We start from the raw sequence: 17,324 nt of genomic DNA on the forward strand, positions 1-17,324 counted from the left end.
TGTTCCCCCATTTGGTAATACCTTTAGCCCTCCCTGTAAGACCCTTGTAAATGGTACCCAGGGAACCTAGCATATGGGGTACTAAAGAGGATCCCTAATGGCTGCAACATGAATTGTGCCACCCTAAAGGACCCCTCAGCACACTTATGCAAACTGTCATGGCAGGCTGCGAGACACCGGTGCAGAGAAAAGTGAAGACACGATATGGCACACCTTCTGTGTGCCATTTCTGCAGACACTGCATGCAGTATAGGGAAGATAACCCTACAGCAGGCCTTACATCCCTAAAGCAGGGTGCACTATACTACATGTGTAGACATATCTGCATGAGCATATATGCCCCTGTGATGTCTAAGTCGATTCTTGGATATTACTAGAGAACAGGGAAGCCATTTTAAGTACATGTGCTGGACACTGTTAATTGCTGGTTCCTCTCCTAAGTGATGACTTCACTCAAACTAAAGATGTTTAGTATCAAACATCTTGTATTAATAATCCAACCCTGACTCCAGAAATGGATTTATTAATACATGCTCCAGGAGGGCACCTACTCACTACTCGTTTACAGGCTGATTGATGTAGATACAGACAGGTTTCTGACCCTCCGCAGAGGAGCCCGTGCTCACTGAGGGCCGTAATAGTGCCTGCTATGGACAGAGGCATTGATACCTACTCCAAGCAAGATAGCTAAGTAATCAGCATAACAAAGCAAGAAGCTTCAAAGGCCACTGCTGCCTTTGATATGCGACCCAAGGCTACCCCAAACAGGTGAAATGCCACCTCCTGGCTGGGCTCATTTGGCACTAGGACAGGCGGGAGAATTAGCATGTCAGGAGGCATATTTCTCACCAGGCTAGTTCCACCCATAAGGTACGCTGCCTGATGTGAACCCAAAAAGGAGAATTCCGCCATCTTGAATTTGGTGGAATCAGGCTCACCGAGTGAGAGAGCACCAGGACAGACCGGAGCTCTTCCGCACCAATACCCAGGGTACCGGACCCATTGTAACAACAAAGGCCTTTTTAAGTCCAGTTGAGACTCCAATAGCACTGAGACCGAGCTGCCATCAAGGGTCATCAGTCCCAGAGAGACCCACTTCCAGAGTGGCCTAGCTATCCTGTTTTTGTACCCTCAACCGGCGAGACTGAGAACCGCGAGGACCTTGGCCCAGCCGACCTATCCACTCTGCACCCAGCTGGGTACCAACAAACTGGCTGTGCTCCCTTGCTCCTATGAGCCTTGAGATCCGAGGCCCCCGTTGGAAACTCCCAGGCTTGCCCCCAGGTTCCCCATTACAGCTGTTTCCAGGTGGACCCCCTGCCTTCTGGTATAATGCACAAAGCTAAGACCCCAACCAGCACCAGCACCTCTGCACCTGGATGCCCCAGGGCTTGTAACAAGTAACTGGTGGTGATACTCAGCCCAGTATGGCCCTAAGAAACCGACCGTAAATAACTGTATGCAACATATGCCTCTTTTTACGTAGGAAAGCACTGCTGTGTAAAAACGCATTTAAGTGAACATTTCACTTACCTGTAAAAATTGATATTTAAAAAAGTACTTACTTTATAACAAAGTTCTTGGTATATAAATGTATATAAAAATACAACTTATTTTTCTAAATTGGTCTCAAATTTATTCTTGAGTGTGCGCCATTTGTTTCTCTGAGTACAACAAATGTTAGCATGTTACCCTCTGAGGTGCCTAAACTGCACGCTGCACTGTCACAAAAGAGTACATTAAGTGTTAACATTTTTGCTTCTGTAAACCAATTGAGGGTCTTCTTGGACGCTCTACGCAGTGTACCTCATTTTAATCCACTATACAGAGAGCCAGCTTCCTACAGTGTGGGAATATATTAATTAGTCGGTCAAAGACATTAAGAATGTTATAGATTCAATACTCAACACCATTAACAAGTAGTGAAATAGAGTCGCTATTCTAAAATACTATTTAGTAAGGAATAGATTAAATATGCTATAAAAAATGTTAAACATGGGGAATATATTCACTACTATCTTATAGGTATATGAATGGACTCACTACTCCAATACTATTAAATTAGGGAATAGATTCACTACCCTGTAAAAATAAAAACTGTAGCAAGATTTTCACTATGAGGCATGAATAAGTACATGGAACAAATGCACTACTCTGTAATAATATTACATTTTGGAAATTATTCAATAAAATAATAAGTTTGTGAATAGATTCACTACGTTATCACAGTATGGTGAAAGATTCAGTGCTGTGTCACATTAACACGTTTTGGAATAGTCACTCCTCAATAACAATATTAAGTATGGGAATAGGTTTACTACTCTGACAATGACAGATTCACTATTTTGTTTTGTGAAAATCTTTTTATTGTAATACCTAGCTCCATAAAAATCGCACATTAGTCAGCATCGGTAATTCAATGGTACATAAAAACAAAGGCAATCATACAACCAACGGGAACAACATGGCCTGTACACAAAGACCAAGCTCCTGGATATTCGTCCATTTGTCAGCATCGGAGCTCCATAGGCCACAAAATGGAGAAGGCCATCATCAATAACAGTTCGATCCCCCCATATCCCTCGGGTCCATGGCATGCCCGTAGTATTCAACATTATCAGTTCAATGGGCTTACAGGAGGCAGAGTAACCCATAACATCAGCATATACAGTATACACAGCAATTATAGACCGAATGCATGCATCACACTAACCAGGGTCAGACACAGACTGGGTATCTAACAATTCTCCCCTGTACAGTCTCCATGCCGCCCATATTTTCTCCCATTTCTTGGGGCATCCTCTGCTTTTATATATTACTTTCTCAGCCCTTTGGCACCAGTCTAGGTCCGCCCCCAATCCTCCACTGTAGGCAAGAGATAACTACCCCACAGTCTTGCTATATTTCTCTTGGCGACCATACTCGCCAGTGCCAGCCATACCTTGTCCCACTTCGGCCAGGTGATGTCGCTCATCACACCCAAAATGTGCCACATGGAGTCTAGTAGGACTTCTCCGAACTAACAGATTCACTATTAATAAGTATGGAAAAAGATTAACTGCTCCTTAACACGGACACATATGGAAATATATTTACTACTCAGTTTCACTGAGATGTGTAGGAATAGATTCATTATTCAAACCCCATTAACTATTATGGAACAGAGTCTCTACTCTAACATTGAAAACTGTGGGACTAGGGTCACTTCTGTGCTACATTATTACACAAGGGAATAGACTCACTGCAACGGAAACACTATAGTGCTCCACTGTGCTTCACTGCAGTTGCAAGAATGCCGATTATAGCAGTTCATATCAAAATAGATAAAACAATGTGAAGATTTAGGCAACAGTTAAATCATTACAGAACAAAAAGAATTCAAATACATTTATTCTGGAAAAAGGGTAACACAATACAGATATAAACTTGTTTATCTTCAATAATGCAAAATGTTTCAAACCCTATTTAAGGTAGTACTGAAATTATGTGCTTTGGCTACTCTCAGTTTAGTATACCGTACTAACAGTAGTACTACTTGGTACAGATTTGCATAATCTGTCTGGCACTTAAAGTAGCTGATTGGGGTTAAAATTCTACTCATGAAAAATCAGAAAACTGTTTTTTAGATCGTAAAGTGTTTTCCCTCTTGTCAAGTCCAGGATATTTTGTAAGAATAAAATAATGCTTTTGTTTAAAATCTGATTTGCACATGGGAGACATTAGTTGTGCTATTTCAAACTCCCAGCATTACAGACTGCCATAAAATACATTCAAAACTACTCCATGACATATGAACTGTTCTGCTGTACAACACGTGTCTTCACTTAAAGAAAAGACCTCAATACACAGCGACTATTAATGTATACTTCAAAATAAATCGCTTCTAACACTCAGTTACTATCAAATTAATGAAGGCAAAGACTGATCTTTATTATAGAATGTAGTGCATGAAGGCTGCCTAGTCCCGTAGGAATTCTCTGGTGCCACAGAGGATGTGAATTGTGGGTTAAACTCTCTTGCACTTTATTCAGAAAATGGACTCACTTTAGTATATTTTATGTGCATTTAAAAATTCAACATTTGGACAAAGCTTCGCTCCTAGGAGCTATATGGTGATACGGAGTACTTGGCTTTTGAGTAACTCTCTTCTCACACTCCATGCATTTATATAGCCTCACTCGTGGGTATTCTTTGAGGAATTACAACAGTTGATGTTAGAGTAGAGTTCTGCTCACATTTCGTGCAGTGAAAAGGCCTCACAGATAGTTTATTCGTACATGATTTCGAAGCTGTGACCTACATCTGAAACATTTGTCATACGCAGCTCAGTGAATTGTTTCTGTGTATTCTTTGGTGCCGTTGAAGATGTTGCTTACAAATAAATCTCTTCTCACACTCTGTGCAGTGAAATGGCTTACTTTCTGTGTGTTTTCTTTCGTGGTAGTGAAAACTTGAACTTGATGAAAAACTTTTCTCGCAATCAGTGCAGTGATAAGGCCTGACTCCTGTGTGTGTTCTTTGATGAATCAAAAGAGTGGACTTTCGAGTGAAGCTCTTGCCACACTCCATGCAGTGAAAGGGCCTCTCTTTCATGTGTATTCTCTGGTGCTGCAGTAGAGTTTGCTTACGAGTAAATCTCTTCTCACACTCATTGCAGTGAAAAGGCCTAATTTCTGTGTGTATTCTTTGGTGATATAGGAGATTTGATTTTTGAGTAAAGCTTTTCTCACAATCAGTGCAGTGATAAGGCCTCACTCCTGAGTGTGATCTTTGATGAATCGAAAGAGTTTCATTTCGAGTGTAGCTCTTGTCACACTCCGTGCAGTGAAAGAGCCTCCCTCCAGCATGTGATTTTTGGTGCTCAAGAAGAGAGGTCTTTTGATTAAAGCTCTTTTCACATTTGGTGCAGGGATACAGTCTCAGCTCAGTGTGGCTTCTTTGATGCTTCACCAGAAGTGCCTTCCTGCTAAATCTCTTTTCACACTGAGTGCAGGCAAGGGTTCTTTTCAACTTGGGGGTTCGCTGGCATTTTTTTATGGTGAACGTGTGAGCTGAATTCTTCTTGGGCTCGAAGCACGTATGGGACTCTTTCTCATTCATTATTCCTACCTCTGATTGGCATGCTGGAGAATGAAACAGGAATCGAAGAATATAACTTAGAAATGTTTTAAAACAGAAGCATAGAGTTGTGATGTTGCAAGCCAAAGCATCACAGTCTCATTGCACGCAGACGTTAGATGTTTTAAAACATACTTTCTGTAAATACACAAACATTGAGCAGTCAACCAGACATGACGTGCTGCCTCTTAACCCAGTAATAGGAGATTACCCAGACTTCAGTGCTAGACATGAAAAACGTACTTACCGGTTACGATATTTCTGGTAGAGACTCTTATCACAGATTCCTTAATTTTACATATTCCCCTTGCTTCAGACAGGAGACTGAAGAAATCTTGAGCAGTATCTCTGTGTGCCAGTAGGTGGCGTTAATCAGCTCAGTGTCAGTGTCGCCAGCGTCGGAGGTGACATACACAGTGGTTTTATAAGCACCACATTGGAGTGTTGACATAAATTTCTTTTATGTCTATTTCCGCGCCAAAAAATACACGTAGCAATGACTGCATGAAGTGTGACCAGTGTCCAGAACCCATCAGGGTTGTTAGGGTGAGGAGCCAATTTCACAGAGCAGGGAAGATGAGAGGATCAAGGAGGACTCTGCAGTTAGATAGTCTGAACCAAGAAAGCATTACCACAAGTAAGTAACTTGCTCATCTGATAGAGACATCCAACTGCAAACTCCTCACCTTGGCATGAATACCCAAGCAATACCCCCCCGAGGCGGGTCTGAAAATGGATCAAACCAGCACATGCTGCAGGACTGAACAGACTAAAAGCCGGCATCGATGGATTTGACTGTACAAGCAGTAGTGCTTAGTGAACTGTGGAGTGAAACCCATGTAGCAGCTTGGCACAGGTCAAGGACCGATACCTGAGATGCTAACGCACTAGAAGTGGCCTTAGCCCTGGTGGAATGGGCCGTAAGCCCTCAGGAGGCTGCTTCTTAGCTAGTGTGTAGCAGATTATGAGCAAAGTACAATCCATTGAGAGATGGCTCTCTTCTGCACATCCCTGACTTTTTTCGCTCCTTTAACCCCTTCCCTGCTCATGACGAGCTCAGCTCGTCATGAGGCACAGTTGAGCTGTGCTGATGACGAGCTGAGCTCGTCATAAATAAAGAAGAATAGCAATTTCCAGCACAGGCTGGGAATTGCCTTAGCAGCCAAGGTGTTAAAACTGATAAAGATTCGATCATCCATCCACTAGTCCTTGGCACGATCAATGTAAAAGGACAGCGCTCTTTTCGGACCCTGACAGTCAAGCCTCTCCTTTTCCTTAGAAGGATGGGGTGGAGCTAAAATGTTGACAGCGTTATCTTTTAGCCGATGTGGAAGGGGGCCGTCTCCAAAATAGGGGGTCACTGTTCCTAGTGAGGATCTGAAGAAAGGAGAGGATCTGGGATGTAGATAAGATAGTCAACAAGACTAATACTTGTTGCCTTCGCACATCCCAACTAGCCAGTCGCAGGTTCATTTCCATGCTATCTGGCTCCATTCACGCCAGGTTGTCCTCCAGAAAGAGACGGGGAGCTGTGGTCACTATAAATGCGTTGGGAGCTATATTTGCTCAGAGATATTCTGCCATAACAGCGCCATGCAATGCTATCTTCACCTGCTGCTTTTTGAGAGACGCAATTGAGTTCCAATCTCCTTTTTGGCTGTAGGTGGATGTGTTCCCATCTGTTCAAAGAATGGATGGTGTTTTGAGTATTACAGAAATGATATCTTCGCCAAAACCTAGCCATAAATTGTACTCCATGATTGTGTGATGTTTTTAGATATAAGCAAAAGATAGCGATATAAAGAACAATTGGTAAGCCCCTAGGCCAGAGCTTTCCAAACTGTGTCCCGACACAGTACTGTGTCGCCTGCAAAGGGTGGGTGTGTCACGGGAGGACACCGGTATTAATGGCACTTAGCACATACCTGCTGCTAATTAAGAGGCATTCCTTTGAAAGAGTGTCAGCAAACACCGATGCAGCAGCGCAGACTCCCTGACACTCTGCTCTATGGCGGCCAAGAGATTCACAACAAAGCAGTAAGTGGTATTTCACAGACCTGCGAAGTACTAGGGTGCGGCTGTGTGTGTCCAGGAAGCTGTCTCTGCCCAGGCTGAAACACAAGCCAGGTTAGGGGGCAGAGGGAGACAGAGGAAAGGAGACAGAGGGAGGGAGACAGAGGGAGGGAGACAGAGAGGGGGAGAGGGAGGGTGACAGAGGGACAGAGACGGAGGGAGACAGAGAGAGATACAGAGGGCGACAGAGAGAGAGGTAGTCAGAGAGAGAGGGAGACAGAGGGCGACAGAAAGAGAGAGGGGGGAAGAGAGGGAGACAGAGGGAAAGGGAGATAGAGGGAAGAAGACCGAGAGGGAGGAAGACCGAGACAGAGGGAAACATAGAGAATGGAGACAGACAGAGGGAGACAGACAGAGGGAGACAGACAGAGGGAGAGAGAGGGAGAGAGACAGAGGGAGGGAGACAGAGAGGGGGAGAGCTAGGGAGACAGAGAGGGGGAGAGCTAGTGAGACAGAGGGACGGACACAGAGAGAGGGAGACAGAGAGAGAGGGAGACAGAGAGAGGGGGAGACAGACTGAGGGAGACATAGAGAGGGAGACAGACAGAGGGAGAGAGAGAGGGAGACAGACAGAGAGAGAGAGAGAGAGAGACAGAGGGACGGAGACAGAGGCGGAGACAGAGAGGCGGAGACAGAGGGACGGAGACAGAGGGACGGAGACAGAGGGCGACAGACAGAGGGCGTCAGACATAGGAGGGAGGGCGACAGAGGGATGGAGACAGATGAGGGAGACAGATGGAGAGAGACAAGAGGGAGAGGGACAAGAGGGAGAGAGACAAGAGGGAGACAAGAGGGAGGAAGAGAGAGAGAGGGAGAGAGGGAGACAGAGAGAGAGAGGAAGGGAGACTGAGAGACAGAGAGAGGTAGGGAGACTGAGAGACAGACCAAGATAGAGACAGGGACAGATCGAGATAGAGACAGGGACAGACAGAGACAGGAACAGACAGAGGCAGAGACAGACAGACAGAGAGGGCGACAGGGACAGACAGACAGGGACAGACAGATAGAGGCAGAGACGGGGACAGACAGAGGCAGAGACTGAGACAAAGAGGCAGAGAGGGAGAGGGAGACAGAGGGAGAGAGAGAGAGAGAGAGAGAGACAGAGGGTGACTGAGGGAGGGAGACCGAGAGAGAGGGAGACAGAGAGAGAGGGAGAGAGGGAGACAGAGAGAGAGAGAGGAAGGGAGACAAAGAGAGGTAGGGAGACAGAAACAAACCGAGATAGAGACAGGGACAGACCAAGATAGAGATAGAGACAGGGACAGACAGACAGAGAGGGAGACAGGGACAGACAGACAGATAGAGGCAGAGGCGGGAACAGACAGAGGCAGAGACTGAGACAAAGAAGCAGAGAGGGAGACAGAGGGAGAGAGAGAGAGAGAGGGAGACAGAGGGTGACTGAGGGAGACAGACAGAGGGAGACAGACAGAGGGAGGGAGGCAGAGGGTGGGAGACAGAGGGACAGAGACAGAGGGACGAAGACAGACAGAGGGAGACAGATGGAGGGAGACAGAGGAAGGGTGACAGAGGGAGGGGTACGGAGACAGAGGGACGGAGACAGAGGGACAGAAACAGAGGGAGACACACAGAGGGAGAAAGAGGTAGGAGGGTGACAGGGAGCGAGACAGACAGAGAGAGACAGAGGGAGGTAGACAGAGGGACACAGATGGAGACAGACAGAGACAGACGGAGGAAGAGAGAGGGAGAGAGAGGGAGGGAGACAGTTAGAGAGGGAAACAGACAGAGTTAGTGAGAACACTCCCGAACCCCCTTAAGTGGTTAGGGCTCGCTCGCTACGATCGCTCGCTACACTGCCTTACTGTGTCCCAAAATGATGGACCACCAAAAAGTGTGTCACCAACATGAAAAGTTTGGAAAGCTGTGCCCTAGGCTGAGCCGACATGCTTAATGTAACTAAGAGAAGGGTAACAAAGAGCGAAAAAACGGTCCAGTGCCTGCGCTCCAAAGCTAGGTATCCTCCAAATAGGGGGGTCCCTGTTCCTAGTGAAATCTGAAGGAAGAAGAGAATCTAGGATGTGGATAAGATAGTCAACAAGACTATTACTTGTTGCCCTCACACATCCCAAGATATGCCATGCTTCATCATAGAGCGGATGCTCCTTGTCAGGCCGGCGCTGCAATACCCTACGGGTCCGCTAAAGGGTCACTTTGGCAGGGATCTTTTGATACTCTTGCAGTATGATACGTGTGAGACTGCGCTTAAAGAAGTGAGTATAAAATTGACTAGGGGATATCAGTACTACGTTTTTTTAATGGGTTGATTCCTCTGTCAGATCAAAAAACCTGATGGTTGGTGCTACTATTGGGCTGTAAAGTCCCTTAGTAGTCAGATGTGAATGTGAGTGAAAAAAGTAAACAGGTCAACATGTTTTGGCCCGCTATTGTTCTTGGACAGAGATCCCTGGCACTTCTTAAGGACCAGAAAAATTGCAATCAGTGAAAGTTGAGTTTAGTGAAAGTTGACCTCTCTCCTCCCCACTTAGAATAGTGGGGAGGAGAGAGGTCCCCTTCTATTAAAGTGGTATTCACTATTGGATCGTATCTTTGGTTATCCAACCTATATCGCAAAAAGAAAACCAAACAGAAAGAAAAAAACACATCAGAGTTACAATGTTTCTGGCGTAGGAGCTCCTTGTCAGCCAGAAGGTCCCATGGAGTGGACCACTGTGTGTGTCTGGTGCTGGACTAGACACCAGACATAGCAGGGTAAGTTACTTACCTTCGGTAACAATATATCTGTAAGAGACATATATTAGTTATAGATTCCTTACCTTAGAATTACCCCCAGGCGTCAGATTGGATCCGGAGACATTTTTTTGTTGCAGTATCCCTGCGCGTCAATAGGTGGCGTTGTCCGACTCCATGTTTGTCGTCGTGGTCGCCGGGAAGTCAGTTCTGTACACGACTTTCCACGCCAGAAGCGCAGAGCCATGCATGACACTGACCACTGGTACACAAAGCTAGGACCCTGAAAGGAAGTCCTTAACCCTAGAAGTCAGTTTGCAGAACGGGGAGGCTGGGTGGCGGGGGGGGAAGGGGGTAAGGAATCTATAACTAATATATCTCTCCTACAGATATATCGTTACCGAAGGTAATTAACTTGTTCATCTGAAAGAGACTATTAGTTATAGATTCCTTACCTTAGAATAGATAGCCCAGCAATACCAACCCCAGAGGTGGGTCTGCGAACTAAGTTTACATCAGGACATCCTGGAAAACAGAACGGTCAAAGAAGCCGTCTCTCCGGACTTGAGAATCCAGGCAGTAGTGTTTGGTAAACGTGTGCAGTGATGCCCATGTGGGTGCCTGGCAGATGTCATGAAGGGGGACTCCACGTCCCAAAGCAGTAGTGGCTGCCGACGCCCTGGTGGAATGGGTGCACAGACATGCTGGAGGCTCCTTCTTTGCCAAAGAGTAACAGATCTTAATGCAAAGAACGACCCACTGAGAAATAGTCTGTTTTTGCATGGCCCGACCTTTCTTGGCACCCACATAGCCAACAAAGAGTAGGTCATCCACCCTGAATTGTCTTTTTTGATCCAGATAAAAAGATAGCGCACAGTTTGGATCTAGACTGTGGAGCATCTCTTCTTCTTTTGAAGGATGTGGAGGCGGAAGGAAGGTGGGCAACAAGATGGCTTGACCAATGTGGAAGGAAGCAACGCCTCTGGGAAGAAAGGAAGGTCCGTTTCTTAGGACAACCTTGTCCGGATGAACAGCTCGAAATGGAGACTTAGAGGATAGAGCCTAAAGCTCACTCACCCTGCGAGCAGAGCTGATGGCCCCCAGAAAAGCAGTTTTCAAAGTTAGAAGCCGGAGAGGACAGGTATGCAGTGGCTCAAAAGGAGAGCACATTAGGTATGTTAGAACAAGGTTCAAGTCCCACTGAGGAATTACGAAGGGAATAGGAGGAAAGAGGTGAGTAATGCCTTTAAGAAATCTATTTACAATAAGGGAGTTGAAAAGAGAGTGCTGATCAGGCAGCTGAAGAAAGGCAGAGATGGCTGAGATAGCCCCTAAGAGTGACCAGAGCAGAGCCCTGCCAAAAGAACCTCAGAAAAAGGGGCAGAGAGGGAATCCACAGCCTTTGCTGTGCACCATGCCATCTACAGGCGTATACCGTCCTAGTGGAGGGACGCCTGGCTGCCAAGATAACATTACAGACTTCGGGAGGCAGGTCAAAGGCTGTCACTGTTGCCGCTCAATCTCCACGCAAGGAAGTGGAGGCTGGACAGGTTCAGTGAAGGATCATCCCCTGCTGCTGCGACAAAAGATCCTCCCGAAGAGGCAGTCGAATCGATGGCCATGTTCAGCAGCTCGGGATACCAGACTCTTCGAGCCCAGTACGGGACCACAAGAATGACTTGCGCTTGATCTTCTACAGCACTCTGGGCATAAGTGGTATAGGCGGAAGGGCATATAGAAGACCGCAACTCCACTTGCAAAAAGAAGAGTCGCCAAGCGAGTGCCACCTTGGAAATTTCAATGAGGAGAACTACTGACATTGCATGTTCTCTTCGGTGGCAAATAGATCTATCCAAGGTTCTCCCCACTGCTGAAAGAGACCATGTACCTCCTCCGAGTGAAGACCCCATTTGTGATCCAACATGCACCTGCGGCTGAGTTTGTCCGCACTGGCGTTCAGTGAACCTGCCAGGTGTTAAACCACCAGGAATATGCCCTGATGTTCCAGTCATATCCAGAGGCGAAGAGCCCCTTGACATAGGGTCCATGACCCCAGCCACCCTGTTTGTTGCAGTACCACAAGGCGGATGTTTTGTCCGTGAACACCTGCACTACTCTTCCCTTGACAGAGGGAACGAATGCTTTGAGTGCAAGAGGAATCGCCGGAGCTCCAGAACGTTGATGTGGACCTCAGACTCCGCCGGAGACCACAGGCCCCCCATGTGGCCACCCCATCCCAGAAGTGATGCATCGGTCACCACTGTTAAATCTGGTTGGGGAAGGGAAAGAGATCTGCAGTTGACCCAATCCTGGTTCTTGAGCCACCACTGCAATTGGGGTGCAGTGCCCTCCGAGATCTCGACGCAATCAGAGAGATTTCCCTGATGCTGCGCCCACTGGAACTTCAGGTCCCACTGCCAATCCTGCATATGCCATCTGGCATGATCGACCAGCAGGATGCAGGAGGCCATGAGGCCCAGCAGCCTCAGGGTCATTCTGACTGAAACTCAGGATAGAGGCTGAAAGATTGGAATCATAGCTTGAATATCCCGGACTCGCTGCTCAGGAGGATAGGCCCGAAACTGCATTGTGTCCAGAACCGCTCCAATGAAGAAGAGCTTCTGAGAGGGAGTCAGGTGTGACTTCGGCACGTTGATAGAGAACCCCTGCGAATGCAGGAAGTCTACCGTAGTCTGGAGGTGGGAGACAACAGCCTGGGGTGAGCCCGCCTTCAACAGCCAGTCGTCAAGATAGGGGAAGAATGGAACCCCTGATCTGCACAGATGAGCTGCGACCACCGCCATCACTTTCGTGAATACCCGAGGGGCGCTGGTAAGGCCAAAGGGGAGCACAGTAAACAAAGTGCTCGTGGCCCACCATGAACCGAAGGTAATGCCTGCGGGCTGGCGGGAGGGGGATGTGGAAATAGGCGTCCTGCAAGTCCAACGCTACCATCCAGTCTCCAGGGTCGAGGGCAGACTGAACCTGAGCTAAGGTCAACATCTTGAACTTCTTCCGGAGGTTGCGGTTGACGTCCCGGAGGTCTGAGATAGGATGCAGGACTTGGTCCTTATAGGGTACCAGAAAGTAGTGGGAATAACAACCACGAGCTACTTCTGGCACAGGGACGCGCTCAATGGCTCCCTTGGCCAAGAGAGCCATAACTTCCTGGCAGAGAAGGGCCAAGTAATCTTCCGACATGCAATGGAATTGAGGTGGCATGGATGGAGGGGTAGTCTCAAAGGGGAGGGAGTAGCCCCTTAAGACTATCTGCAAAACCCATCTGTCTGACGTGACGTTTTGCCAGTGGGGGAGATGATGGAGAATCCAGCCACCCACTGGCAACTGGTGGCCCTGAAGGGTCGGAGTAGGAGGGTTTGGAGGCTGCTGCAGAGGGGGCACTGGTGTGACTGGCCTGCCCGCAGGCCCCCTGACCCACAACACTGGGTCCCACATACCCAGCCGTGCAGAGTCTGAACAGATTGCGCCGGCCTGTGGTCCTGGGCAGAACGTGGTGGGGCACCCTTTCCGTAGCCACAAAAGGGGTGGAAAATAGACTGAACAGGACAGGTGGGAGGGAGGCCCAAGGATCTGGCAGTAGCCTTAGAAACCTTGAAGGGCTCGGGTGTGCTGTCCGCTTTGTTGCAAGAAAGGCGACGGCCATCAAAAGGCATGTCCAAAAGTGTAGATTGGACTTCTCTCGAAAAGTTAGTTGATCTAAGCCAGGCTACCGACGTAGAAATCGTCCTGCACAGCGAATCAGGGGTGTCAAGCCCACACTGAATGGCGAACTTGGCTGCATCTCTTCCTTCGGCAACGGCACGGGAGAGAACGGCCTGTGCCTCCTCTGGGCACTGAAGCAGCACCTGCCCAACAGAATCCCACACAGAGTGGGTGTATCGGCCCAATAGACAAGCAGTGTTCACAGATCACAGTCCCAAGCTGGCGGAAGAAAACATATTTTTCCCAAGGTGGTCCAGCATTTTTGGATTCACTATCTAGGGGAGCAGTAGGAAATTCGTTCTTGAAGTAGAGGCTTAGACCACCAAGTTCTCAGGGTTAGGGTGTTGGGAGAGGAAAATGGGGTCGCCCGGAGCCGGGCGGTGGCGTTGAGCAATCATCCTATCCTTAGGAGCCCCTGTGCTGGGCCTTGGCCAGGTGCCCAGAAGGATGTCCGTGAGAACAGCTGCAAGGGCTCCGAAGAGGCCGCTGCCTGTTGAAGCACCTCTGTCAGGAGGTTAGTCCTGACTTCCACCGTAGGAAGCTCGAGGTTTAAGGCCTCGAGCCGGCCTACGCAACACCACTGCATAAGAGGCTTCCTCCTACGTAGCCGCGGTAGGGAGAGAAAGCATACCAAGGTCTGGTGAGGTGTCCAGACCACTGGCATCACCCAACTCCTCTCTCCTGTCCGGTTCGTCTAACTGGTCTGCAAGAGGGCCCACAGATCCCTCCGAGTCGTCCTGATCCTCATCAGGTTGCCACTAAGGGCAATAGGGAACTCCAGGATACAATAGGGGCACAAAAGTCCCCATCGGTGTCGGATCCGGTGTCAGGTCCGCTGTCCGATTCCGTGCCCATATCGAGGGGGAGGACGGTGTCGTTGGTGGCTGGGGACACAACCGGCATCGGAGGCGGCAGAGGTGTCGGCATCGGAAGCGGTGCTGGAGGTGTCGTTAGGTCGACAGGCACCGATCCGGATCCAGACCTGGATCTTTGGGGGCCCCTCGGCCCCTCGGCCCCGGGCCGGAGCCACCGAGTTCGAAGTCTTAGAGCCCCCAACCGAGTCTGCGGGCCCGCAGAATCTGGCTGCCCAAATATGGAGTGGAGAAATTCGTAAAAGCTATGAAGTTAGGCAGAGGTCGCCCGGCTCCCGGAAAGGGCAGGAAGCTTGGAGCCGACCCAGCTGGCTCTGCGGGCGGAACCGCAGGCCGAGCACCAACCACCTTCTGCATCACGTCAGCTGACAGACGGGGAAAATGCAAAGAGCGACAATGCTTCTTCGCCTTCTTCTTGTGCTTAGACTTACACGAAGACCAATATGTTGACAAAGAGTGGTGTGGACGACTCCGCGACCGGTCCCACGACCTCCCTCTCGACCGGGACCTTGAGCGGCACGGACTGCCAGGCCTCGAGAAGCTTTCGGGACTTCTCCAGCAAAGACTTCGTGTTCATGGCCCGAAAGTCGAAGCACAACTTTGGGTCATGGTCGCGCTCCAGACACCAAAGGCACACCAGGTGCGGGTCCGTGACCGACATCAGTTTGCGAAAGGAGTCGCAAGCCTTGAAGCCAGTCTGATGCGGCATCCCTAGTGCACCAGGCATCAAATGACTCAAAAATAGAAGTTGACAAAAGTTGAAAAAGATCAGTCAAAAAGTAACTGGAGGTACCGCTCTCTCCGGATCTGTGCTGGCTGGCGGGGAAATAGAAATAACGGATGTCAGTGCGCGAGGGCAGAGTCTAAGTAGATACCGTGACGTCATCCCGGTGACCACGCCGCCGCCGCATGCGGAGTCAACGGACGCCATCTATCAGCGTGCAGGGGTACTGCTCCGGAAAAAAATCCCCGCATTCAGTCTGACGCCTGGGGTATTTCTAAGGTAAGAAATCTGGGATTGTTTGTGGTAGGTGGTTCTGTCAGGCGCCATTCTCCCCAAGCACCGACCGGTCCGTGGTTACACTAGTCATGGAGCGTCCCAGTGACCCCAGCGTGCAAGTTGAGCTGAGTGGGCACATTCTTTCCCAGGGTGCATGTCTGGGGTTGTGTGCTGTGCAGAATGATGGCTCTAGATAACACTGGGCCTCATTGAGCCCCCATGGCCTAAACGTTTGTGTCTGGGTCTCACCGGCTGCCTCTGCGCTTCCGTGGTTGGTACCAGGGTGTGTGCTTCACTGCAGGGCGGCCTTCCAGATGTTCTCTACATCATATGCCTGCAAGTTGAATGACTCACGTTTCCACATTAGCTGCTGCTAAACTTCCCTCCTTGTTGTTTTTCTGCATTTTGGAATCCATGGCATCAGAGTGTGTTAACGTGGGCGAGGTTAAACAGTGGGGCATGGGGGCTTCCGTGTATGCAGTGCACTGGGCATGAGGAAGAGTTTTGCGTCTACCTCATCCCGTTTTGGACCCATTATGTATTTGTGTGGGCGTTTGTAAAACGCTACATTCCACAGTCATAGCAATGTATTAGATGCACAGACCCAGGAAGTCTCAGGCCCAGGAAGGATGGAGTCTAACGATGGATGTTCCCTCATTCTAACTTGACAACAGGGTTGAAAAAATCCTTGAAGATGAATGAATACTGAAAAGCTTGGGGGGTCCAGCATGATGATCTATCGCTGTTACTATGCGTCATTATGTGGTCTTATGCTGTGTTACCTTGTGTCGGCTGCTTCTAAAGGGCTTCCTGCACTGCTGGGCTGCTTCAAAGCGCTAGGACTGGGAGAGGAAAGGACACGCATTTGTAATGCAATAGTCTGTCCTGGTTGTGCAGAGAACAGCAATCTGGTGCTAAGGGTTTGAGTTTATCTTCATAAAAATGATGAGAAAAAAGACAGAATGAAAAGTACTTTCAGGTAAAAATCCAGGGCTTGGTGAAGAATTTACAAATGATTCGGGGCTTCTTGGCAGCCACATTTAACGGTAACCAATGACGTTACTAACGCAACTGAGGAACAGTGTTCTTCTGATCAGCATCATTTATACCGGGACTCCATTGTTTTTTCATTGCCATCTCGTGTCAAACACTTCCACACAACCCACCTGGTCGTTTCTGCTGATGCCTGGGAAATTTCTAACGGACACAACAAAAACCATCTTGCAGCCTGCATTCCTGCCCAGGAACTGTCACACACCCAACCCCCCTGTTCTTTGCAGTTCAACAGAAAACCATGAGACACTTAAGCCCTGGGTAAATGATTTGCTTTCCATCTCCTGCTCCCAGCCTGGTAAACATCCTTGACACCATGATCAGGTTATCTGGACAATGGTCTGACTGCTGGTCCTTGATCAGGATGATTAAACAATGACCTGAAAGACCGGGCTTTGATCACACCGAGTGAACAATGATTTGTGTACCAAGCCTTTACCAGGTCACCTTCTACAAACATCGTCTGGATCTGGTTATCAACTGCAAACACTGCCCTGATTGAACAATGAACTAACAGCCAAAAGACTGGAAGGAAAAAGTATAAAAGGCTTGTAAGCTGCGGAGTAAAGCAGCAGCCTCCTGGGTTCTGTCTCTGACTAGCTTGGGACTCTGTTCCAAGGCCCGGGCTATTTGAATAAATCTGGGTTCCTCCTGCAGACAAAGGTTCCTGTGTCTCCTTTTACTAAGTATGGACGACTTGGGCGGTTCCCAGTAAGTGGGTTAATCCGGTTCTTCAAATGGGGCCTGTTAGACCTGTCTGGCTTTTTGGCGAAGTCCCT

The 17,324-nt window shown here is 48.5% G+C and overlaps 1 protein-coding gene across 1 annotated transcript in view; it reads right to left on the bottom strand.

Moving 5' to 3' along the window:
* Positions 1-2,358: 2,358 nt before the first annotated feature.
* Positions 2,359-17,324, bottom strand: part of LOC147700525 (uncharacterized) — a 319,009-nt gene continuing 304,043 nt past the window's right edge. The window contains exon 10 of the mRNA XM_086929115.1: positions 2,359-5,123. Coding sequence (XP_086785241.1) covers positions 4,315-5,123 — 809 coding nt within the window. The 3' untranslated portion in view covers positions 2,359-4,314. The remainder of the gene's footprint in view (positions 5,124-17,324) is intronic.

Source organism: Lissotriton vulgaris, chromosome 7 (assembly GCF_964263255.1).
Source record: "Lissotriton vulgaris chromosome 7, aLisVul1.2, whole genome shotgun sequence".
NCBI lineage: Eukaryota > Metazoa > Chordata > Amphibia > Caudata > Salamandridae > Lissotriton > Lissotriton vulgaris.